The sequence below is a fragment of the Emys orbicularis genome, chromosome 1, assembly GCF_028017835.1.
Source record: "Emys orbicularis isolate rEmyOrb1 chromosome 1, rEmyOrb1.hap1, whole genome shotgun sequence".
Lineage (NCBI taxonomy): Eukaryota > Metazoa > Chordata > Testudines > Emydidae > Emys > Emys orbicularis.
The window spans coordinates 148,614,669-148,639,904 of NC_088683.1; the positions used below are offsets into that span (position 1 = coordinate 148,614,669).

The window sequence follows — 25,236 nt, forward strand, 5'->3', positions numbered from 1 at the left end:
CAAATTAAGGTTGAACAGAGAGGAAATGACGGAATTAAGCCTAACTTCTGAGTACTTGACTTAGCAACTTTAATGTGTAGGTTTTTGGATGGAACTGATTATTTAGCTTGGTTTGTTCTCTGAAATTCTAATGTGAATCTTGTGTTCAGAAGAGCTATATTCTGCGCTGCCATGGTCTCTGCAGCCACAGCTAGGCCAACCAACCCACTTGGTAAGTTTAGATCTAGAAACCTGGAGTTTCCATGGAAGGGCTTCCATGATGTCAGAGAAAGGCGGGGTGATACTGCACTGGCTCACTTTCCCCTAGCAGAATTTTGGCAGGAAGAGTGAGGTTCCTGCTCCTCTCTATGTATCTATCTAGTATTTATGCTGTGGGGATCACTGTGATGTCTGAACATCAGTGACAGAATGTCTGCTTGGATCAGAGGAGGTGCCTAGGCCGAGCTGTGGGTGGTGGGCAGGGCCAGAACAGCAGTAAGTACTATAGCTGTGGTCTCTAGCCTTTACCACCCTGGTCTCTAAATCCTGTTGAGTTTCTGATTTCCTAATTCCCTCCTTCCCTTGAAGAATGGTTAGAAGTGTGAAATCATTGCATCATTGTAACTGATGTTTCTTGTGGCTTCTCACATCTTGGTTTTCCTTGATACACACCTAGGCCAAAATGTATTAAACTTGGGTGGTTAAAGCTTTGCGCCTACATAAATATCTAGGCACCTAAGCAAGTGGCAGGATTTCAGAGATGCTCTGCAACCACAAAGGGAGGTTGCTCAATGGGAGCTGAGGGTGCTCAGCAGCTCTGAAAGTCTGCCCATTTTTATTTAAGTTCCTAAACATGGATGTAAGTGCCAAACTTTAAGCACCCAAACTGGAACATTTTGACCCTCACTCCTATGAGAGATGCATACCTACAACAAGGTGACAGAAGAACCTTTCATCATTTCATAGTGCTAGCCCTAGATATCTGGTTTGGTCTTCCTTATAGTGAACAGGCCTTTAGTGTTTTGACCAATCAGATAGCAGTATACTGTACTGGTATGAATTAGATGACTGACATTTGAATGTTCAATTCCTGCTTTGTTCAGTAAATAATGGTTAGTGAGCTAGAAAGTTATGTTATCTGATTGACTGGCTGTCACATGTTTTGTTAGAGATAACAGCTAGTGACATGGGGCCAGATTCACATCGGATGTCAATGGTGTTTCACCAGTTTACACAAGGCCTGAATGTGGCACATGAACTCTGTGCTCTGTGCATTGGAACAGAATTAAGCAAGTAGAGATCTAACCCAGAAAACACAGGGCCTGATTAGGGATACACTGGACTATAACAGGTGTAAATGAGAACAAACTTCAATGCAGGACCATGGTTTTCTGTGAGATATTGTTGGGAATTTCCCTTTAGAACGGAAGATTTTGCCTCCTGAATGGGTACAGAAAAGATATACTTCCCAGGGAGGAAATTCAGCTTGTTGTAAACTTCATTTTTTAAAGCATTTCCTAATGAATCATATACATATGTGAGACTCTTGGATCGGACTGCACAGGAGACGGGTGAACAGCACCAACCTGAATACAGCCCTATAAGTTCCCCTTCACTTGTACTGGGCACAGATTGGGTATTGGAGAAGTGAAGAAATGAATACACGAAGAGGAAGCCTCAAAAGTCAATACGCCAGTGAACTATGTTGCCCTTTAGGGTGGGAGTCATACTGGTATGGGGGTGAACTGCAGGCAAAGCTGGCATGCAGAAGTCTTAGCGGGGTGACAGATTCTTCCTAAAAGTGGGAGGGCCCACAAGGCCCCACCCCCTCTGTGGCCACGCCCCAGTCTCCTCTCTTCCCCCCCCCCCCAGGCCCCACCCCTGGTCAGGGTAGATGGTGGGTCCGGGGCACCCCACAGCTGTCTGTGCAGCTTTTACCCTGACCCAGCTCCTGCTTCCATCCTGGGGGTGGGGCCTTGGAGGCCGAAGAGTCACAGCTGGATTGGGGTAAGAGCTGCCTGGGAAGCTGTGAGGTGCCGTGGGCCCTCCATATGCCCTGTGCGGAAGACCCAGGGGGCGAGCACATGGGCTGGAGGCTGCTCACGGGCCCCTCATGCTGGGTAGGTGGAGGGTCATCAGGGTTGGAAAGGACCTTAGGAGGTCATCTAGTCCAACCCCCTGCTCAAAGTAGGAGCTATCCCCAACTATTTTTTTTGCCCCAGATCCCTAAATGCCCTCTCAAGGATTGAACTCACAACCCTGGGTTTAGCAGGCCAATGCTCAAACCACTGAGCTATCCCTCCCCCCATGGCTCCTTGCAGCTGCCTGGGCTCCCCAAGCCAGGCTCCAGCTTCTGGCTTGGCTAGGGGGCAGGGCCTCAGGGGGAAGCGGAGGGGGCAGGGGGCTGAGCCCATGGGGAAAAGTGGGAGGGCTATGGCTAGGCTTGCCAGGTGTCTGGTTTTCAACTGGAACACCTGGTCGAAAAGGGACCCTGGCAGCTCCGGTCAGCACCGCCAACCGGGCCGTTAAAAGTCTGATTGGCGGCATAGTAGGGGGCCAGGGCTAAGGCAGGCTCCCTACCTGTCCTAGCTCTGTGTGGCTCCCAGAAGTGGCCGCCAGGTCCCTGTGGCCTCTAGGCACCTCAGCAGCCAGGGACTGGGAGTTTCCGCGCACTGTCCCTGCCCCAAGTGCTGGCTCTACAGCTCCCATTGGCTGGGAACTGCGACCAATGGGAGCCGCGGGGGGCAGCACCAAGAGGCCGCAGAGACCTGGCAGCCGCTTCCTTGGAGCTGTGGTAAGCAGCGCTGGTACCCCACACCCCCTCCCACATCTTAACCCCTGCCCCAGCCTGGAGTCCCCTCCCACACCCCAAACTCATCATCCTCAGCCCCACCCCAAAGCCCACACCCACAGCCAGAGTGCAGAAGGTTGGGGCCCGCAAGGATTCAGGTAAAACAGAGCAGGAACATACAATTCTCCCCCAAGGAGTTCAGCCAGAAATTTAATTAACACATTATTTTTTTAATGGGCGTCATTAGCATGGAAACATGTCCTCTGGAATGGTGGCCGAAGCATGAAGGGGCATACAAATGTTTAGCACACCTGGCAGATAAATACCTTGCAATGCCAGCTACAAAAGTGCCCTGCAATGCCTATTCTCACTTCCCAGTGATATTGTAAACAAGAAGAGGGCAGCATTAACTCCTGTAAATGTAAATACACTTGTTTGTCTTAGCGATTGGCAGAACAAGAAGTAGGACTGAGTGGACTTGTAGGCTCTGAAGTTTTACATTGTTTTGTTTTGGAGTGGAGTTATGTAAAAATAAAATCTACATTTGTAAGTTGCACTTTCATGACAAAGAGATTGCACTACATTACTTGTATGAGGTGAATTGAAAAATACTATTTATTTGTTTATCATTTTACAGTGCAAATAAATATAAAAATAATATACACTTTGATTTCAATTACAACACAGAATACAATATATATGAAAATGTAGAAAGACATCCAAAATATTTAATAAATTTTAATTGGTATTCTATTGTTTAACAGTGCGATTAAAACTGTGATTAATTGCTATTAAGTTTTTTATTTGCAATTAATTTTTTTGAGTTAATCACGTGAGTTAACTGGGATTAATCGACAGCCCTACTAACTGCCGCCTGTGATCATTTAAACTGGTAATGTGAACGGTTGGTATTTGTTATGTGACATTTTCCATTTACAGATTAAACCCTCTGCCCTATGTTGACCTTGTCTCTGCACCGCACAAAGTGGCCATGCTACCACGTGTTAAGCAAGAAGTAAAAAGTATAGTTAGATTAACTGTCAGCAAAGCATTTAGAAAAATTTAGCATGTGTAATAGAAAGGAGAAGAGCTGAAGTCAACAGATGTGTCTCACAACTTCACACTATGCCTGACTGGTGCAGAGTCATTAATAACAAGTTCACACTTTAGCCCTTCTGTGTCCTGTTTCTTCTCTATACCTTTAGAGACAATGAGGAACATTTTCACATGGTGTGTGTGCAACAGGAAGCTGCTCTCACTTCTGCTGGCGGTCTGTTATAGAAGAGTCTAAGTGCTAACAATGCAAGAGGTGGCCCTCTCATACACATGCTCTCTACAGTCTCTTTGGTGCACTGGCATTCTGTGTAAGGCAGTGGTGCCATCTCTTGAAAGAGGATAGCGCCACCTCCACAGTCTGATACAGGGCCGGCTCTGGCTTTCTGGCCGCCCCAAGCAAAAAAAAAAAAAAAAACATGCGGCGCGGCCGGAGCCAGGGTGCAGGGGGACTCCCTGCCCTGCAGATGTGCCCCGGCTAGCGGGGGGAGGGGGAGGGAGCGGGGGGGAGAGAGAGAGAAGGGGGGCGGCCAGGGCTTCAGCAGGGCACTGCCACGTGGCCCCTCCCGCCGCGCCCCCTGCCAGGAGGGCTCTGCTCCGCTGCGGTCGGCGGGGAGGGAAGGACGCGGGCTGCCCTGCCGGGCTTGCTGCAGGGCGCTTCCGTCCTCCGTGCCGCCACCCCCTACAGGGCGGCGGAAGCGGAACAACAACAACAACAACAACAAAAGCGGCCCTGCCGCCCTAGGATTGGGCGGAATGCCGCCTCCTACAAGCTGCCGCCCCAAGCACCAGCTTGCTTGGCTGGTGCCTGGAGCCGGCCCTGGTCTGATATTCGCCCCAGCCACTCATACTGTCGATGGGAAATGCATTTAAATGGAAAAAGAAGCTGAGGAATTTAGTGTAATCATGGCTAATACAATCACTACAGCAGTCCCCTCTGCTCTTTGTTACGTTATTAAATTCTCCCGGGGGGGGGGGCAGTTTGGGATTGTGGGAAAGGCCGATTTGCTGAAGATTTCTGCTGAACTGATCAGCAGTGAAAGAGTTAGCAGTGTTGATTAATTGTAATTAGGCTTCAGAGACAACCCTCAATGAAGGTGTTAATGGCTACCATTGTTCACAGACCTGGCTAAAGCTGATGCATGTACTAATCACTCTATATTCAGACTAAGGGCATGGCTACACTGGAAACTTCAAAGCGCTGTTGCGAGAACGCTCCCGCGGCAGCACTTTGAAATGTGAGGGGATTAGCTCTGAGCACTGGGAGCGCAGCTCCCAGCGCTCGGAGCCTGTTTACACTGGCGCTTTAAAGCACTCTGACTTGCTGCGCTCAGAGGGGTGATTTTTCACCCCCCTGAGCCAGCAAGTTAGAGCACTATAAAATGTAAGTGTAGACAAACTCTAAATAAAGGCACAACCACATGCCTTTGTGTAGCGATAGATGAAACAAAAAAGCTACTGTCCAAGGCAATGGCCAGCATGGCAAGACCTGATCAGAAGATAAATCCGTGTGAGCCAAGGGATTTCCCTAGCATCTGATTGCAAACATAGGCTGCAAATATTGACCGGTTGCAGCTGTGTGTGTGTGTGTGTGGTGTGTTTCAGTGAGAGAAAGCTGAGAGAAAGCTAGCAGACAAAGGGTATGTCTACACAGCAAAGAAAAACCTGCAGCTGGCCCATGCCAGCCAACTCAGACTCACAGGGCTCTGGTAGTTTCATTGTTCTGTAGACTTCTGGGCTTGGGCTGGAGCCCGAGCTCTGGTATCCTCCCACCACACAGGGTCTAGAGCCCAGGCTCAATTGTATTTGCATATCCGTACCTGCTAAGCTCCCACACTAAGTGCCTTGATGCAATAACCAATGAAGTCAATGGCAATGTTTGCATTGGAATGGGCCATATGTTTGTTACAGGGCATTTCGGGAAAATCCAGTCAATGTCCTATGCTGAGGCAGTATATAATAGAGCAGAGGTTCTCAAACTGTGGTCTGTGGGCCATCAGTGGTCCGCGAGCTGCATTCAGGTGGTCCGTGGATAGTTCCCTCTAAAGTGTGCGCCTGGGCGGGCGCACACAAGAGAATGAAGGGCCACCCACCTAATTAGTCGAGCAACACACTGTTGTAAATAAAAATATAAAACAGATTTATTAACTACAGAAAGATAGATTTTAAGTGATTATAAGTAATTGCGTACAGATCAAAGTTGGTTACCTAAGAAATAAAACCAAATCACAATCTAAGTTCTATACACTAGACAGGATTTGAATCAAGCAGTGTCTCACCCTAATGATACAAACAGTCCACCAATCTTCCATACACAGGCTAGAAATCCCTTCGGCCTACGGCCACATTCCCAGTTCAGTCTTTGTACCTAAGGTATTTCCAGGTGTTGAGTTGTAGGGGGAGTGAGGCAAAGTGGTGATGTCACTTCCCCCTTTTACAGCTTCTTCCATGTGAAGGGAATTTCATTTTCCCAAACATAGCCCCCAGCACAGTTAGTGGAAAAGCACAGGCACAAGATGGAATCCAGTGTCACATGAGCTGGTCACATGCGCTTGCATACTTTGATGAGTCATAGCAGCCATTATCCATATACTGGCTAGAATGTTCACAGGAACGTCCATCAGATGGGGATAAGCTGCTTCCATGGCCTATTGTGTTTCTTAATGGGCCATTACCTTGAATGGTTCATTCACAATGTGCTGGCTAGACTGGATGTAAACTACCTTGTGGGTGTTACCCAGGAGTAAACACATTTGAAATACTGGTACATAGTAAATATTAATAACTTTAGATACAATGACAGCACATACAACCCAACAGGATATAAATGTTCAACACATCAAGACTTTTAGAATGATACCTTACAAGGCATACTTTGTACAAAACATATAATTATAACACCATGGTGAATATGGGGTGCTAGGATGTTGCTTTGGAGTACAAAATGTCGCAAGTGCCCTCTATTGGGAAGCAATCCATTTTAACATGTAGTGTGACATGGCTTGCGTACACAGCCAGTCCTCCTGCGGTGTTTCAGAAATCCAGTAGAGTTGCCTTTTTCTTACAGATCCACTTGTATGATGAATGACAGCTATCCGCATGAATCTCCTGCTTCTTGAAAGCAGCACAGCCCCCTCCACCTTTTCTGTCTTTCATGGTAAAACTGGGGGGGGAAATCTCAAAGTTGAGCTAATAACTTCCAAAATGGGGACAAGGAGGCCCCATTATGCTTTTGGGTTTACAAGACCAAACCCCAAATCAGGAATTTTCAGATCTGGGTTCCATTTTCTCCTAACCATCAGAGCTCAGGTGTGTTTGGATACAGAGTTCTGATTCTGGACCATCTCTATCTAACTTTTAAGCTGGTTGAAGGAAGCAGTAAGTTTTTGAGACAGGTTTTGATTTAGTGTTTTGATACAGTTAGAGCACATCTCCTGATATTTAAATGGATACCAGGGATGCAAATAGTAACCAACAACCCCAAATGCTCTGCAGAAAATATGCAGGAGTCCTCCTTTCTACAGACAACATTAGAAATAGGAGAATTAGCCAGAACTATGTCAAACCACTAATTCCAAACCCATTAGTTAAGACACACTCCAGAGACTGGAAATACTGAACTTTCATTGTGGGGAAGGTGGGGCCAAATCCTTCTGCTGTAGGGATCTCAGTGTCTATATGTTAGTAACATTTCCATGAGATGGACATGAAGGGGTGAGCCCAATCTCCATTCACCCCCCGCTGTAGTGTAGACCTAGCCTTAGAAGGATGCTGGTCAGTGGCAGACGGTAAATGGGGTAAGTGTAAGTGTGAGGAGGCATTAGTGGGGGGATGGGAATGTGAGTGTTAGAGTGAGAGGAAATCTGAGGGAGGCAGCAATGTGGAGTGGGAAAAATCGGTAGGGTTTAGTTTGAATCAGAGGCTAATACTGACCGAAAAGGATGTATCAAAAGGCTAATGGAGGGCATGTAGTGCTCCTTCTACCTGGGATACACGATGTGACCAGGGAAAAGTGAGTATCAGCTCTGTAGTACTTTTCAAGCAAACATATATGAAGCTCAACCTGCCTCAGCACTCAAGAGCCTTCTTAGGCTGAGGTATCTGGGTAAAGGGAATGACGCAATGAGAGCAGCAAATTGTGCACTAGGGCTGGGCAAACTAATTGCTTCATAACTAATTTAACTTCAAGAAGAAAAACAACACTGACTTGTATCCTTGTAATTTGGGGTCATCAAGCCATGTCCATCCTCCTTCTTTGAAATTTAATCCAATCCAGCGAAAAGTAGCATCTTCATATTGGGTACTGAAAAATCCCTGTGGGTGAGATGATAATGAATGTGCAACTCTCTTGCTGAAATCCAGGAGTGTGGTGTCTATTTTGCTCCTCTTTGAAGAATAGGGCAATGCTTCAGTACTCACCATTTCTGCCTCACTTTCAAAAATCAGGAGGCTGGATTTCCTGGCTGCACAATAATCTTTGCTGGCCTGCCAGATTTTCTTCTCCTCTGAGAAGTAGTAACACCTTCCTCTGTGCAGCAGCCACTCAGGAGGGCAGAGCTCACACTCTGTTCCTGCAAGGGAATTGATATATTTTTGGTCCTTTTACTATTCTTTACATCAGTACATTTTTTAAAGTTTATATCTGTGAAAATTCTCAATATTATAGGCTTTTCACACAAACGCAATACAAAGTTTTGCTGTTCTGTAGTTAAGAAAGGAAACTGAGCATCAGGATAGCTAGATGCTGATCTGAACTCTACTAGTAACTTGCTATAACCTTGGGGAAGTCACATAGGCCCACGGTTTCAAACATGTGGGTGCCCAGCCTGAGGCTTTTAGGGGCTGCTTTTCAGAGGTGCTGAGTATCCACTGCACCCACTCACTTCAGCTGGAGTTGTGGCTACTTAGAACCTCTGAAATGCAGGTCTGCAGGGTCTTAAGTTGGGCCCGCAGAGTCTTGAAATTTGAGCCTATCGATCTATGCCTCAGTTTACCCATCTGTGAAATTATTATAACATTTTGCTGTCTTGCAGAGGTGTCGTGAAGCTTAGGTAATATTTATTAAGCCCTTTGAGATCCTTGTATGAAACTTGCCTTATACCTTGGACATGCCTTATATCTTGGTATTAAAGGACAGCTTTCCATTTTTGTAATGCCCAGAAAAAATTCACCTGTTTTTGCACCCACAACTACAGTGGCAAATCCAACAATGTAGAGGACTGAATAACTGAGCTGCAACTACATTTTTGTTTGGATTTATAGGCTCAACTGACTATGGGAACAAAAAATGCAGGCACAATTTTTGTGGGTCTGATTATACCTGCAAAAAACCCTCTTATTGTATTACCTTTCACTGGTTTGTCTCTATAAAGCTACATACTTGACAGATCAGAGGCGTTCAGCCTCTGGAACACCAAGGCCCACACTAGACTGGCAGCTTTTCCAGGTGTTTGAGAACTGCATCAAATGTAGGTACATTTACTCTTTTACAATAAAAATAAATGGACACCACTATAATATATGCACATAAAGGACTTTTCCTTGCCAGATTCATAGAAATTACTGCTTGTTTGGGTTCACCACCAGTAGAAACCTGCATTTGATCAGTTTTGTGCTCTCCCTTAATTTACAATGTGGATGTGGCCATAGGCTGAATATTAGCATTACACTGCTCCCGGGGGCTGCATAGTGAGCAACCTTCTGCTACGTTGCCTGCCCCTGCTCCCACGGATATCAAAGGGAGTCTTGCTGTTGACTTCAACTGGAGCATGATGGGACCCTGAGATATGACAAACAAAATCTCCTTGCAGAAATAATTTATCTCCTCACCCTGTTTATTTCCACACAGATTCTCTTTCAGCCTGCTCAGTACCAAGGAGTGAGCTCCATGGGTATCTTCCACTGAAGTGTGGTTTGTGTTATGCCTTAGTGAGGCCTCTGTCTTCACAGCCTTTTCACAACACTCCCTCAAGGCTTACACATAAAAAGGAGAGAAATTGATGGTTAATAGGGACTTCAGTTGCATAAAATGAGGGAAAAGATGGTTTGCAGCGAAGGCACTGGGCTAGGACATAAGAGATCTAGGTTCCCAGCTCTCCCTTAGCCTTCCATTGTGACTTTAGATGAGGCATTTATATTCTCTGTCTGTAAAATAGGGGCAATGATACTTCTCTTACCTGACAGGTGGTGGTGAGGATTGATTCATTATTGAGGCACTTGTGTACTACTGTAATGGGAGCGTGCATTGCCTGTGATAGCAAGGGGACTGGACTCAATGACCCAGGAGGTCCTGCCCAGTCAGGGCTGGCTTCAGGCACCAGCGGAGGAAGCACGTGCCTGGGGCGGCACATGGTAAGGGGCAGCATTCCGGGCGGCAGTCCGAGCGGGTTTTTTTTTTTTTTTTTTGCTTGGGGCGGCAAAAATGGAAGAGCCAGCCCTGTGCCCAGTCCTATGTTCTTATAAGTAAACAGATAAAATCTTGGTAGATAAGGCCTGGAAGGGACAGGCTAGCTCTGCACCATTTCATTATGGAGAGTATGGTCACTGGGGAAAAACTAGATATTGATAATATGATTCTTCTCACTACACCTGTGAAACTCCACTGACTTCACTGGTGTTACTCCTGATATACAGCAAGGTCTGGGAGAGGAGAATCAAGCCCATAGAACGAATAAACCTTCAGGGGTTGCCCTTCACCCTTCTCAACCTCAGATCAAAGTGATATCAGATTAATCACTCATTTGAAATTGCCCATCACAAAACCAAAATGTCAACGGCAATACAGTACAGAACTAACACTTATTGACGCCATTTGAGCAGTGTCACTCACCTTGCAGAGCTAAAGCTATTGCAACTCCCTGCAGCAGTGCCTTAGTCCCTAGAATTAGAGCAGCAATGCACCAGCCTGGCTGCTGAGAGCAGGGACCTGGCAATAAGAAATGAAAGAGTTTGGTTTCAGCAGAGAGAAGCTGCTGTACGTTATCTCTGTTCCGATAAGTATCAGTAGCTGGGTAGTTTAGATCTGAATAGAGGTGAGAGGTGCCCAGAGGTAAAAAGGTGTCTACAAACCAGGCTAAAAGGTCCCTTTTGGAACCTGATACATTGTTAGAGGTGCTGCCGTTCAGAGAAGACAGAGTAAATTTTTTGTTAAGCGACAAGCAGATTGGGGGTTGGGGTGCCGTCCTTCAAAGAAGATGTTAAATTATGTGCCTTTCTGCCCAGGTCCACTGGAAGTATGGTACTGTCTTGTAAGAAACTATGTTCTTTTGCAGCGTGAGAAGACTAGCACCTTTCTTCCCAACTCTGATGAACTGGCAAGGTGGAAGTTCAAGATCACATACCACTTTGAGAAAAAAGTTAAGGGATAACTGACGGGAGAAGAAGGATGATCTCGTAGCTAAGATGTTGGACAGGGATTTGGGAGATGGGAATTCTATTCATGTCGCTGCCACAGGCTTCCTGTGTGACCTTGGGCAAATCATTTAATATTTTCTGCTTCCCAGGAGTGTTGTGAGGATTAATTCACTATGCCAGATCTTCAGCTGGTGTAAGTTAGTGGAGCTGACATTGAAGCTACATTGATTTATATCAGCTGAGGATCAGGCCCTTATTAGGCTGTATGGCCCAGATCTCCAAATGTATTTAGGTGCCTATCTCCAATTGCTTTCAGTTGGAGTTAGGCACCTAGATACCTTTGAGACTCTGGGCCTATGTCTTCTTTCTCAACTTTATACAGATCCAAGGTATAGAAGCAAATAGCAAGAATAGTTTAGATAATACTGGTCTGGACAGAAATATATTCTGTACACTTGAAATTGAACTTGTCCCCTAGAAGTCTATTAAAAAAACAACAACAAAGCTATTTCCACTAGGATCTATATTTCCCTTTGAATTTCATATTCAGCAGCTTGAGATTTGACACCTGACAGTGATCTCACTTGCAGCAGTGTATCTAGACTGGCTTCAGTGAAATTACTCCTGGATTATGCTGGTGAGATCAGAATCAGACAGCAGAGTGCCTCACCTGTGGCTTCTACTGCATCAGCATCTAGCAACACTAAACAAAACTTTTATTAAGATAGAGCCAAATTCCCCCCCCCCCTTTTATCTCCTACCCAGAGTGGAAAGTCTGATTCTGTGCAGAGAAAGATAAGAGAGGAGAGAGACAGACAGCACAGGAAATAAACTCCATATCTGTATTTTATATCAAACACAAGGTGTCTTAATCCTACCTGTGTAGGAGCTTCGTTTCCTTTCTTTGAATTGTGGGGTTCTGTAACCACAACCAGCCTCATCCTCCATCTCTAGGTCCCTAGAGTATAAGCTTTACTGCCAGGCAACTACCGTCGGCAAGTACGTACAGGAAGGGAGCAGGGGCAGGTCTCTTGAGAACGTCTGGGGGAAACTACACAGCAGATTGGCTATGGTGATTTCCTTGTGACTACTGCCTCGCTTCGGGATCATAGGTGCCTCCTACCAGGCACAGTCATTCAAGACTCCTCAGGCTGAGTTCACACTAGCAAGCATGTGAATAGTCTCATTGAATCTCCATAGGATTATTCATCTGTTTAAAATGAAGGACGTGCTGAAGAGTTTTGCTGAAAAGGGATGTGATAGTTCACATGTGCTTGAGTTCTTTGCTGAATTGGGGCCAAAAAGATGATTTCACAAAATATGTTGTCTTGTTCCTACTGTGCATATCTCTCACCTTCCCCTAGAGTCACAGCAGGAAGTGGGTCAGGCACAATACAAGAGCCTGAGTTGAACTGTGGGGAAGGCAGCCAATCTGAATGGATGTTCTCCCCAGGCAGGGATGAAATTTGCATAAGGGTTGGAATTTCCTGAGTCATCCCCAGTCTGACTGCAACAGAGGCCAAAACTCTGCCAGAGGATATGAAATCCCAAACTGCAATTATGGCCACTAAAGGGAAATTGGGCCCTATGCACTGGGAACATACACTTTCAGGGTTATACCTGCACCTTTGTGGTATGGACACCTATGCTAGTGATTCCTGGGACAGGCCCTCCTAGACTTCTCTATGCATATGGCAGCAGCAGAGGTGGGAGATTGATCCCAGCAATGTCCTTGTTCATATGCCACATGTTCCCTGTCACATCCTGCATATGGATATGGCTGTTGTCCAACAGGTATGTCAAAGTGTGTGTGTGTGTACATGGCTCCAGGAAACTCCAAACAGGGATATCCATGCTGGATTATCCCAGTGGTCCCATATCCTGTGACTCCTGCTGGGCGTTCAATTGGACTTTGCTCCATTTCTGGGTCTCAGACTTTAAAGCTAGATGGGACCATCGTGACCATCTAGTCTGACTTCCTGCACATCACAGGCCACAGAACCTCACCCACCCACTCCTGCAATAGACCCATAACCTCCTGCAATAGACCCACCGGCCAGACACCGGGGAAAGAATTCTCTGTAGCAACTCAGAGCTGTGTGTGTTTTGTGAGGGTCTTATGAGTCTTCTCTTCCTGTTTCTGTTCCCTTTCCCCATCCTGCCTGGGGTTGGGTTGGCTCAGGAGTGAGCTCTGAGGATGTTGCTGGTGCTCTGTTCAGTAGCAGTGACCAGGTTCTGAGTGACTGCTTTCTCTCTGGCTGGTTCATGTACCATGGCTGGTGAAATGAATAATTGCATAGCAGCTGGTTGGGGGGTGGGCAGTTACAGGTACAATTTGAAGCTCAGTAGAACAATTGAAATGGGGGAACCCCTTAAAAATGCCACTGTGGGGCTCCCGTCCTCCCTGCCCTTCCCCAAAGGCACCATGTTGGGCCAAAGCAGATGACTTGCACTCCAGTCACACTTTGTAGTCTTGATGCTCAGCTTGTACTTTCCCCTTATGCCTGTTTCTTCAGGGCCCAAGACCTGAATTAAAAGCTCAGACCTTTGGAAAATGTCATTCTGAATCTGTAGGGATCATGGGGCAGCTTCCTCCCCATGAGACAGGTCTCCAGAACACATAACATCCACTCTCTTTAGGGACCAAAGGGTTCCGATGTATATGTAATAGGGTCTGAATGAGCTCCCCACTGACAGCTAGTGATGACCTGGGGAGGGGAAAAGATTTCAGGAGCAGACTGTATTTACATGAACACACCTACTCTGCCTAGGTATCCAGCAGACAGAGCCGTGTTGCCAAAGTGATCCATTTTGGCTGGTGTTGGGTTACAAATCAGATACATGCCCTGATAGTGGAAGCCCTGGGCTTGTGGGACTCCCACAACGAGCCGGTTCTGAGAGCATGCAGAGTCGGTCGATGCTACGCCCGGCTCATGAGACAGCTCATGGTGTCCAACACCATCAGGTGGTCCAGAGACATTTATACGGAACACATCACAGGATACCGTCAATACCACACTGAGTAACTGAGACCACCGACCAGGGAAATAACCCACTTCCTTCCCTGACGAACCAAGGGACGCACCCCACCCATGTACTTATCCGCTACACCGATACTGACTTGGACTCCTTACTCATTCCATGGGTGGCGTACCCGAGCCCACTTATCCACTGACACTTTAAAAACCCTTGCACCCCAATCTGGGTCAATGCAGGTTATGTGATATGTATGTATCTTTTCATCCTTGCAAACGATACCTGTAACCCCCCATAACCGAAGCCTGACCCCAGATGTACAGTACCTTCCCTCTTAACTCGTGTATATTTCATTTTAAACATTCACTTTAATAAAATGTTTAATATTGAATGCAGGGGACATGAACGACTGTTGAATGCAGGGGAAATGATTATATTGTTGTCCTTATTGCTTGAGCAAAGAGCAGCAGAACTATGTTTAGCCTGCCCTAATTGAGGAGGTTACCCTCAACTGAACTTCACTTGCTAAGCAGGAAGTAAGGGCAGGGCCGGTGCAAGGATATTTTGCACCCTAGGCGAAACTTCCACTTTGCGCCCCCCCCCCCCCCACATCGGTTCATTGAGGGGCAAATCCCAACGAGCCTTTATAGACCCCAGGGGCCAGGCCAGCCATGCCCAGGGGCTGCTCCCCAGACCCGGTTCCTCCCTCCCCGCCTCCTGAACTCCCCTGGAGGATGCACAGCCCCCCCACGAGCCCTCCCCTCCCCACCCCACCCCGGCGGCCTCCGCCCCGAGTCCACTCACTGGCTTTGCTGGGCTTGGGCCGCTGCAGCAGCACGGCAGGGAGTAGCCGCCTTTCAGATGCACCGGAGAGCCAGAGCGTCCCGCTTGCAGCGGCGGCAAGCCCCAGCCATGGAGGAGCCGGCATGGCGCAGGGGGGCAGCAGCCCTGCAAAGGCAGCGGCACCGCTAGTGGGGAGTGGCTGCGCCCCCCACCCCTCCTGCCCAGGCTGCGGCCCGGTGCCCCCCTGCCCCCGGGGGGTCCTTCAGGCTGCAGCGGATGCATGTAGGTGCTGGCCCTCATGCTCCCCCTGACTCCCCCCTCACCTAGGGTCAAGTATCAGAGGGGTAGCCGTGTTAGTCTGGATCTGTAAAAAGCAGCAGAGAGTCCTGTGGCACCTTTAAGACTAACAGATGTATTGGAGCATAAGCTTTCGTGGGTGAATGCCCACTTCATCGGATGCATCCGACGAAGTGGGCATTCACCCATGAAAGCTTATGCTCCAATACATCTGTTAGTTTTAAAGGTGCCACAGGACTCTCTGTTGCCCCTCACCTAGGGTTACCATATTTCAACAATCAAAAAAGAGGATGGGGGGGAGAGCCCTTCCCTAGCCCCGCCCCCATCCACTCCCTCCCACTTCCCACCCCCTGACTGGCCCCCTCAGAACCCTCAACTTCCCCCTGCTCCTTGTCCCCTGACTGCCCCCTCCTGGGAACCCTGCCCCTAACTGCCCCCCAGAACCCGACCCCCCACCTAAGCCTCCTTGTTCCTTGTCCCCTGAATGCCCCCTCCTGAGACCCCCCCCACCCTAACTGCCCCCCTAGGACCCTACCTGTCCCCTGACTGCCCCAAACCTTATTCACACCCCCACCCCCAGACAGACCCCCGGGACTCCCACGCCCCATCCAACCACTCCCCGGCCCCTGACAGGACCCCCCAGAACTCCCAACCTAAGCCCCGCTGCTCCCTGTCCCCTGACTTCTCCGATCCCTCTCCACACCCCCGCCCCCTGACAGCCTCCCCCCCCAGAACTCCTGACCCATCCAATCCTCCCCCTGCTCCCTGACTGCCCCCCCCCCCCGGGGACTCCCCATACCATGCCCATGCTGGTCAGACACTGGCTTCATGTGGAGGCAAAACACACTGCCACGCGCATAGCCCCTCCCCCGCAGAGTGCTGAGGCAGCGGGAGCGGGGAGCTCCGGGAGGTGCAGGGGCGAGGGGCGTGGCGAGGGAGAAGCCGGGGGGCGCACAGAGGCCGGCGCCCACATACATCTGCTGCAGCCTGCAGGAGCCCCGGGGGGGGGGGGGGCGGTGTGCCAGGCCGCAGCCTGGGCAGGAGGAGCAGGGGGCCCGGCTACTCCCCGCTAGCGGCGCCACCACCTTTGCAGGGCTGCTGCCCCCCTGCGCCGCGCCGGCTCCTCCATGGCTGGGGCTCACCGCCCCCGCAAGCCAACGTTCTGGCTCTCCGGTGCCTCCGGAAGGCAGCTCCTCCCTGCCGAGCCAGGGCACCGCTTTTTGGTGCCCCCAACCACTTGGCACCCTAGGCGATCGCCTAGTTTGCCTAGTGGTTGCACCGGCCCTGGGTAAGGGGCTAAATTCTAGTGAAAAGGAGAGAGAGGGTGGGGGTATGTGTTCCTATCTGGTGGTGTGGACTCTACCTAAGAGTAGGGTGACCAGACAGCAAGTGTGAAAAATCAGGATGGGGTGGGGGGTAGTAGGAGCCTATATAAGCAAAAGACCCAAAAATTGGGACTGTCCCTATAAAATCAGGACATCTGGTCACCCTACTAAGAGTCTTGGATGCTATTCAACAACCCCTCCCCTGCCCCCATTTAAAGAGCTGATTAGACTGAAATGTGAATCTTTTTTTTTTTTCTGAATCATTCATATACCATCAACATGTTGCTTAGGATGAAAATAAGGCTTCACAATCCCTACCTGTCCTGGGAAAATACATAAGAGAGACTAGCGGGGTAAAAGTAGACCGAGCTGAATGTCCTTTGGTTTTGTCATAGAATTCAATGTGCAGATGCAGAACAAGGCTCTAACCAGACCCTTTGTAAGGAAGAAAATATTTCTCAGGAAATAATCTATCATCCCAAGGGCCAGAGCCTGTGTGTAGGGAGACAACTGACTGCTTGATTGTGGAATATGACATACTGAAGGGAAATGTGGTTATATAAGGACACACTGATTTTTTTACAATGGATAGAGAAGGCCTGAGTGGATTTAAGAAAAAATCGGCTTAGTGGCAACTAGAGGGAGAATGATCTGAGGAATGGGAAGAGCTGCTGTTGCTTCCCATCCTGACACAAGACTCCTTTTATTGAAGGGCTGGAGAGACCATACGCTTTTGAGCAGTAACACACCGATATAGAACACTGACTTCTGACTCTATGGGCCTGATTCCCCATGGCCTGGCATCATCCGTAGTCATTTCTCCCTAAAGAAAGCAAGTGCAAAGTGAATGGAAAATACTGACATAGTTTATGAGATGGGAGAACTCATCGGATTCTGACATCACAGGCACCATGGAAGGGAAACGTGGGCAGTTCGAAATAGATTGGATTTTTATTCAGATTGTTATACTCTCTGGGCCTGATTCTCCACTGCATCACTCCAGTTTTTTACCAGTCTCACTCCCCTGACATCACCCAATGTCACAGTCTGGTCTTTGTACAATTGAAATTGGTTTGTATTAATAAGCTATACCAGGCACATTTCACAGGCAGTGACAGGAAAGAGTGTGATCAGATACAGAAGTTTTCTCCACTTCCTGCAGTGACATTTACTGGCCAAAGCATTAAAGTTTGCTAAAACCACAGTGCTGTTTACTGACTGCTCATGCCAAATTATGTCATCAAAGAGCTACCCAGCAAAGACATTTTTCTCATAATCTCTCATGAATGTGGGCAAGAAGGCTGAAGTGTAAATGTTATAGATGGAAGAAAGACTCTTGCAGAGAGGCTGGAGGGAGGGACTAATTGAGAAGAGGATGGTGAGTAAGGGTGAATGTTACTGGGTGCAGAAACTGAAGGGGGGCAGTAATGCAGGCAGGAAAGAAAAAAGCAAGGAAAGCAGTAAAGACCTGATCCAGAGCCCATTGATGACAATGGGACTCTTCCACTGACTTCAGTGCACTTTGAAAGAGCCCTAACGAGAAGGATTGGTATGTTCACATTGTGAGGGTGTTTATGCTGAAGCTGACCATCTGTGTGATGATCTAGTTGATTGTCCTTGTAGATGAAAGAGCCAAGAGTTTCTCTGCCACTGAGGCAAAAATTACCAATGAAACCTTGCAAAAGTGCCATTCTGGTATGCTATATGTTCGGGGCAAATGTAAAATTTGTGCCAGGATCATTCAAACACTGTCAGAAACAGGTAAAGCCATCTTCCTTGTCAAGCTGTTGAAAAGCCTGAGTGTTGACATCTGCATTTTATCTGAAGTGTGATGGCCAGGGAAAAGAAAGTTGAGCACTATACATTTTTGTTCTCAGGCTGCCCTGATAGGTTTCTCCAGCAAGGGGTGGCTGTTGTACTTTCCCCCAATGACCGATGGGCACTGCAGGTTGGTAGGTGATTAATGAGTGACTTAGCAGCATCTGACTCCTTACCAGCTCTGGATATTTTACCACCATCACAGTATATGGTACCACCAACATCAAGGCCAATGATGTGGCTTGAGATGATTTTTACCAGCAACTGCAGTTATTCCTCAATGAAACTCCAAGAAGATATGTTATCGTGAGAGATGTCATCATGATCCTGAGTGACTTTAATGTGCAGGAAGGAAAAGATAATGACACCTGGGTGAGTACTCTCAGGAAGTTTGGTATTGTGCAGAAGAACAGGAACAGACAGTGACTGCTGAAATTTGCAGTTGCCAATGACATGGTGACCATTGACTTGCTCTTCTGTTATCCAAGGTTTCACGAACTGACCTGGTACAGTCCAGATGGTTTCACTGTGACTTTTACTGATCATGTCCTCATTAACAATCATTGGTGATCAATGGTCACTGATGTACGCGTTCACAGAGGTGCTCCACTTGACACTGCCCATCAACTTCTACTGACAAAACTGCTCCTTCAGCGTTGAAGATAGACAGTTAATGGGCCAAAATTAGTCCAATTCAACCAAAAGCACTTATTACATCCAAGCTATCAGATGGCTTTCTGTTCTGACCTGTGTAAGGCCACTGAAACATTACAGACTGAAGTCTCACTTCCTCTGCCCACAGTACTGACTGCTGCCAGCTTGGTGCTGCGGCCTCAGCCCTTCAAACATCAACCGTGGATCAGTGAAGAGATGTTTACAGCAGTTGGAACTAAGAAAAAAAATTAGGCGACAATTCCAAAGACACGTGTCCAAAGACACGTTTGTCGAGAGCAAAGGGCTCAATGGATTTGACTTCAGAATGTTGTCAAGTCACTGTAAAAAAGATAAGGAATCCTAGTGGTTGACTCAGGCGGCCAGTTCAGAACAGGCTTCTGCCAGGCACAGTCTCTGAACCCTCTACTCAACTTTGTGGTGTTTGCGGGGGAAGGTGGCACAAGCTTGTCCAGTAAAGCCTCAGAATAGTAGCATCAGCCAAAGTCTGCAGGATCAGTTGCATCGAAGGGAAGATCATTTCAAGATGCTTCTCAACTGAAGAGGGGCCATCAGTTACAGTAAATCCACCTTCCTTCAACCAAGAAGAGATCCGGATTGCAGTCCATAAGCTGAAGTCTAGGAAGGAATCAGAGGTTTACAACATCACCCCTAAGTTGCTGAAAACAGGTGAGAGTATTATTGTACCATGACTGCATAGGCTCTTCCAGACTATCTGACACACCAGTATCATTCCTGATGATTGGAAGAAGGAAATTATTCTGACTCTGTTCAAAAAAGGCAATAAGGCTGAAAGTAGCAACTATAGAGGTATTATGCTGTTGTCAGTCCCAGTGAAGTCTTTGCTTCTGTGTAAAGATGCTCTAAGCCGACAGGAGAGAGCTCTTCCATTGGTTTAATAACTCCACCTCCCCAAGAGGCAATAGCTATGTCAGCAAGAGAGCTACCCCCATAGTGCAGTCTACATGGAGGCTTAAGGTCAGTATAACTGCATCGCTCAGTAAATGTGCAGTGTCTACCTGGCCTACAGTAGTGCAGATGTGCTGCTGAACTGCTGCAGCATTTCAAGTGTAGACAAGTCCTTAGAAACACACAGTCGACAGTAGCCATTTGCTTCACGCTAAGGCAAGCACAGTTCAAGTTTTGGCCATCATTTTTCAATGGAATTCTGGAGAGGGTGAAAACATGGGAATAAAGTTGACTCCATTGTGAAGTTGGCATTTAAATTAAGTAACAGGGCCACCAATAGTGTCTGTCCCCCTTCCATATATATACGTGCATACACACTCACACCCTACCTCACCCCAAATCAAAACTAACCAGCAAGTACCACTTCCTCAACTCTGCTTTGGGAGATTTGATTTTTTTCTCTAGGTTTGATCATCCAGATGTGCCAACATCCCCCACACCTGCCAGCCACAGCTGAAATAGCTTACATACCACTCCCATCCCTTTGCTCTGTTGGTTAGTCCAAGCCAGTAATACCCATCTGTAAGAGTTGATCATCGTCATCATGTTCCTATTACGCCTTTGGTGTTTAGGGCAGTGACAAAGCTCCACCACTCCTGTCTGTTTCTGGCAGGTCTTTCAATGGTTCCCCAGCTGTGCCCCAGGTTTTTCAGCTTGGCTTCCACAGCTCTTCACCATGTTGTTTTTGGGCAGCCTCATTTTCACTTGCCTTCAGGTGTCCATTTTATTGCTACTCTGGTGATGGAATCAGTTTCCATACAAAGCACATGACCGATCCACCTCTAATGCCTCCTGGCAATGATGGTGCTCAGATTCTCTTGGCTGCACTGTGTCAATAGATCTTGGTTTGAAATTGTTCTGGGCCAAAAGATAAGGAGGAATTTTCTGAGGCAGGTTGTATGGAATGAAGACAGTTTGGACATGTCATACTTTCTCATTCCCCAGCATTCTGCACTATAAAGTAGTGTTGAAAGTATGCAGCTCTGATAAATCTTGAATTTGGGTTTGGTGTTGTATTTTGATGATTTCCAGACGGTATTTAAGCTCCTGAAGGTGTTCCTGGCTTTATTGATTTTGTTCCGGATGTCCTGGCTTGTTTCACCATCCTGGCTGATGGTGCTGCCCAAGTATGTGAATGTTTCCGATGAATGTTTCTGACATCCGACGAAGTGGGTATTCACCCACGAAAGCTCATGCTCCAATACGTCTGTTAGTCTATAAGGTTCCACAGGACTCTTTGCTGCTATTAGTGAGAACATAATCCTCTATCCGTACTGGTGATGGTGAGGCAATATTAAAGGTCATGATATCTGTCTTATTGCAGTTGATTTTCAGTCCAATTTGCTGGCTGAATGCGTTGAGTTGTTTTTTCTTGTATATGGTGTTGGGTATGGGATAGGAGAGCGATCATCTGCAAAGTCCAGGTCTTCAAGGGATGAGAAGAGTGTCCATTTAATGCTTCTTGGTATGTCTTCTGTAGTACGCCGCATTACCCAGTCGGTGGCAACGTTGAAGAGGATTGTGGACATGACACACCCCTGAGGTGTTTTGACTTCAAAACTGAGCACACTGTGATCAACACTGCATGTAAAGTTGAAATAGAAGCTTTTGATGATGTTGGTTATACAGAAAGGAATTCCATATGCCCACAGAATGCGCCATAGGCTGGGCCTGTGAATGCTATTAAAAGCCTTCTCCAGCGTCCACAGGAAGACTAAACTCTTTCACAGTCCATTGTCTCTGCTAATGGCCCATTAGCCCTGTCTGGCTTTTCCATTGTTGTACCTGAAGCGCTGGTTGGGGGTGACACCCAAAGTAACACATTTGAAATACAGATACATAGTTAATATTCCTAACTTCAGATACAGAAATGATACAGGCATACAGATTGGATAATCACATTCAGTAAATCATAACCTTTCCAATGATACCTTACAAGACCCATATTGCATAAAGTACATCTCAGTTATGTCATATTCATATCATAAGCATATTTTCATAAAGAATATGGAGTGAAATGTCACACTAGTGTTTTGCGTGTACTTTGCACTGGCATAAGCGACCCACACAAGGTGCAGGGCAACATTACAGTGGGTCCCATGTTTCTAGTCTTCCTGGGTTTGAAGCCTTGAGAAAGTGAACCAGGTATAACTAAGGTTCTCTCCTCAACAATGAGGGATGGATGGAAACAATTACTTTTGAAAACAAATGCTTTTATTCTGGAGCATCCCTGGGGTGACAAATATGTTTGCTAAAAATATTTCTCATTGGATCATGGAAAAATTAGAATGATTATAATTCTGTTAATGAATCAAAAATTAACACATTTACATTTAAAAGTAGCCTGTTAAGTTTTGGAACACTCTAAGGGGCTCAGTTCTCAGATTTGGCCCAAAGCTTTTTGTTTTGTTTTGAGGCAATATATTTTGAAGAGAGTCTCTCCTCTTCAACCTTAAAGCATTTACTTCTCAGACCCAACATGATTTACACCAAGATGATTGTAGCCAAGATGACTGTAACCATAGCCACACAGGCTAGACCTTTCCAGATCCAGATGTTTGAACATAGATCTGATTCCAAGAAGAGTTACGTAGCTGAGCCTACACATTACATGGAAAATAAAGGTACATTGATATTTCTGCTTCTAGGCTAAAGACCTTTATGGAAAAATAAAAACTAATACTTAGAGGGACAATTTGAAAGCAAGTGGTTTCATGGTGTTAAGGGATGTATTTACCCCACATCTTCCTTCCCCCCACCACACTTGCTGCAATAGCTCTACAGAAGGGTCAGTCTTTCCAAAGGAAGGATCTTTTGAATGTGGCTTCATAGATTCTAGCTAGTCTTGTTTAATTTTTAATTTCACACATTTGCAAGTTATTAAAGGAGCATACAGCTCCCAAACAAACAACCCCACAAAACCAAAAAGTTAAGATAAAAGGTTTCTGCTGTGTTCCTTTTATAAAAACAAAGTTAAAGCTGTAATTAATTATCTGTCCTGTATGCATGATATTTGGAGCTCCCTTCTGAATTCCTCAGATCAAAACCTATCTGCCTGACATTTCTCACTTACAATCTCTGGCCACAAGGAGTTATTGGGTTTCTTACACGTGTACACATTTTCACAGAAATCAAGATGTTTTAGAGCTTTGAGGTGAATCCTAAGCCCCAGTGAAGTGAATTTCCATTGACTTCAGTGGGGCCAGGATTTCATCCATGGAATTTACAACATTGATGTTTCTCACATTTTTAAGGAATTTTGTTGTTTGATTGGTTGGGTTTTTTTTTTTTTTTTTTTTAGTTTTTGAAATATCTTTAAAATGGTGTGGAATCTCTAGAGTTGCTTAACACAGCTGTCCTCCATGAGACCTAGTGCTCTGGAGTTTTTAAGGGGAGATTTGATATTTAATTTTGGAGTTAAGGTTTTTATTCTGAACTCCTTTGTGAAATTTCTAAGATCTTACCGTTTTTTTAATCACCTGCTACTGTTTGCTCCAACTGGAGCGGCGGTTTAGGGGGTCAGAGGAGGGAGAGAGAGAATTCAGAACCCTTACCAGAGTCTCATTTATGTCTCTGACAAGTTCTTCTATCTTTCAGGGTTATCAATATTATCCAGAGAACAGGTGGTAACAGTTAGACCCTCAATTCAGCAAAGCACTTACGTACATTCTTAAATTCATCCCTATCCAGATAGCACAGTGAAGTCAATGGGAATCTTTCCATTGCTTACAATGGAATTTAAGATTGTGTTTAAAGTTAAGTTTAAACACTTAAGTGCTTTACTAAATTGGGGCCTAAATTACAAAACTCCTATGGCCTTAATTGTTGCAGTATCTTGATTTCAATGGTGGTTGGGTGTCTAACCTGTTTAGGTGCTTTGGAAAATTCCATAAGGTGCTATCTACATCTTTAGGGCTTAAATACATTTGAAAATCTGGCCTTTCACTTTTCTCCTTTCTTCTCTTAGGGCCTGATCCAAAGCCCATTGAAGTAAATGGGTTGGAAAGACTCCCATTGACTTTGCTGGGCTTTTATCAGGATCCCTATTCCTTGCTGCTTCACTTTCTCTTGCCTTATGGTTTTAGAGCCCGTCCACATCCCTAGATTGTTTGTTATCTTTACTACACAAAAAGCAAATAGATATGCTACAAGGAAGAAAGAAAAACAAGAGAGAGCAACTAGAAAGTCTCCCTTAAAGAGCACGGTGTGTGGGTTCTAACAAGCTGTATGTAGCAACTCTACCTCTCAAAATGTCTGTTTCAGCAGAGTTCTTAATAAAATGGTGCAGTACCCAGAAAGCAAAGGCCTCACAGCTACATACTCATATCACCATTGTTACTGTTCTTGGGTTATTTTTAGAACTTATGGGTAGGTTGTTAGTAAAGCAATAGTATAACAAACATCCTGTCCTGTTCTGGCCTGAGAGTTTGTCTGGTTTGTCACTTTGAATTACATAAACTGGTTTGCACCTCTAAACAAGCCAGCTGTAGGTGGCAGAAAGGAAGGCAAAACCACCACAAACACCTACAGCCCACATCATCCTAGCACATCAGTTAATATTTTATGATTTAAATTATTCCATTTTTTAGATATAGAAATTAAATCTGAACTTCAGCTAACATTTCTTCCCCCCCACCCCCACTTTACTGTTCCTCTCCTATGTATAAAAACTGCTATTGACTTTTTAAGAAAACATTTTTTCCTGCTGATTTTATGCACCATAACATACCCAATGTCATGTACTGCATGATGGGAACAATGTGAAAGGACTCCATGCTTGTAAAACTAACTCTTTATTAAGAGAACTATTTACTCAGATGCTGCTACTGCAGCTAGCATTCAAGCCATGAGTGTAACCCCAGAACTTGACCAAACTAAACCACAGCCATTTTGGGTGTATTTAGCCACCATAGCTAAAAATAATTGTCAGGACTCTCATAGGCCAGGTCAAATTGCTGCAGTTGCATCTTTGCTAATCAGAATGCGAGGAGGGGAAAAGAGTTAACAGACCACAAGAATGGAATAGAGTAAGTGAATAGCAACCTTGAATTTGGTGTCCTTGACTTATAAGTTTATTATGGCTAGAAATACTAGGAATGTATTGTTGATAAGAGATAATGAGTAATTTGTTAAAGCTAGGAGAATTGGTGACCCAGTAGGGGTTACTATGGTAATCCCCCTAAGGGTTGCTATGAGTTCTGTGTTTGTGAGCGTTAGCTG

At 46.1% G+C, this 25,236-nt stretch overlaps 1 protein-coding gene across 1 annotated transcript; it reads right to left on the reverse strand.

Moving 5' to 3' along the window:
* Nucleotides 1-6,856: 6,856 nt before the first annotated feature.
* Nucleotides 6,857-12,124, reverse strand: LOC135875640 (killer cell lectin-like receptor subfamily F member 1). Its single transcript, XM_065400600.1, has 6 exons — nt 12,055-12,124; nt 10,653-10,748; nt 9,653-9,796; nt 8,243-8,394; nt 8,031-8,137; nt 6,857-6,986 (listed from the first exon to the last, which is right to left on the reverse strand). The coding sequence occupies exons 1-6, from the start codon at nt 12,122-12,124 to the stop codon at nt 6,857-6,859; spliced, it is 699 nt and encodes a 232-aa protein (XP_065256672.1).
* Between the last annotated feature and the right edge of the window lie 13,112 nt (nt 12,125-25,236).

What these genes read in the sequence shown, in the direction of transcription:
- LOC135875640 (XM_065400600.1), bottom strand. Translation starts at nt 12,124, where the DNA reads ATGGAGGATGAGGCTGGTTGTGGTTACAGAACCCCACAATTCAAAGAA. An exon ending in GAAACGAAGCTCCTACACAG is followed by an intron (nt 10,749 to 12,054) that starts GTAGGATTAAGA and finishes TCTTATTGCCAG; the next exon opens with GTCCCTGCTCTCAGCAGCCA. An exon ending in TTGAAAGTGAGGCAGAAATG is followed by an intron (nt 8,138 to 8,242) that starts GTGAGTACTGAA and finishes TCTCACCCACAG; the next exon opens with GGATTTTTCAGTACCCAATA.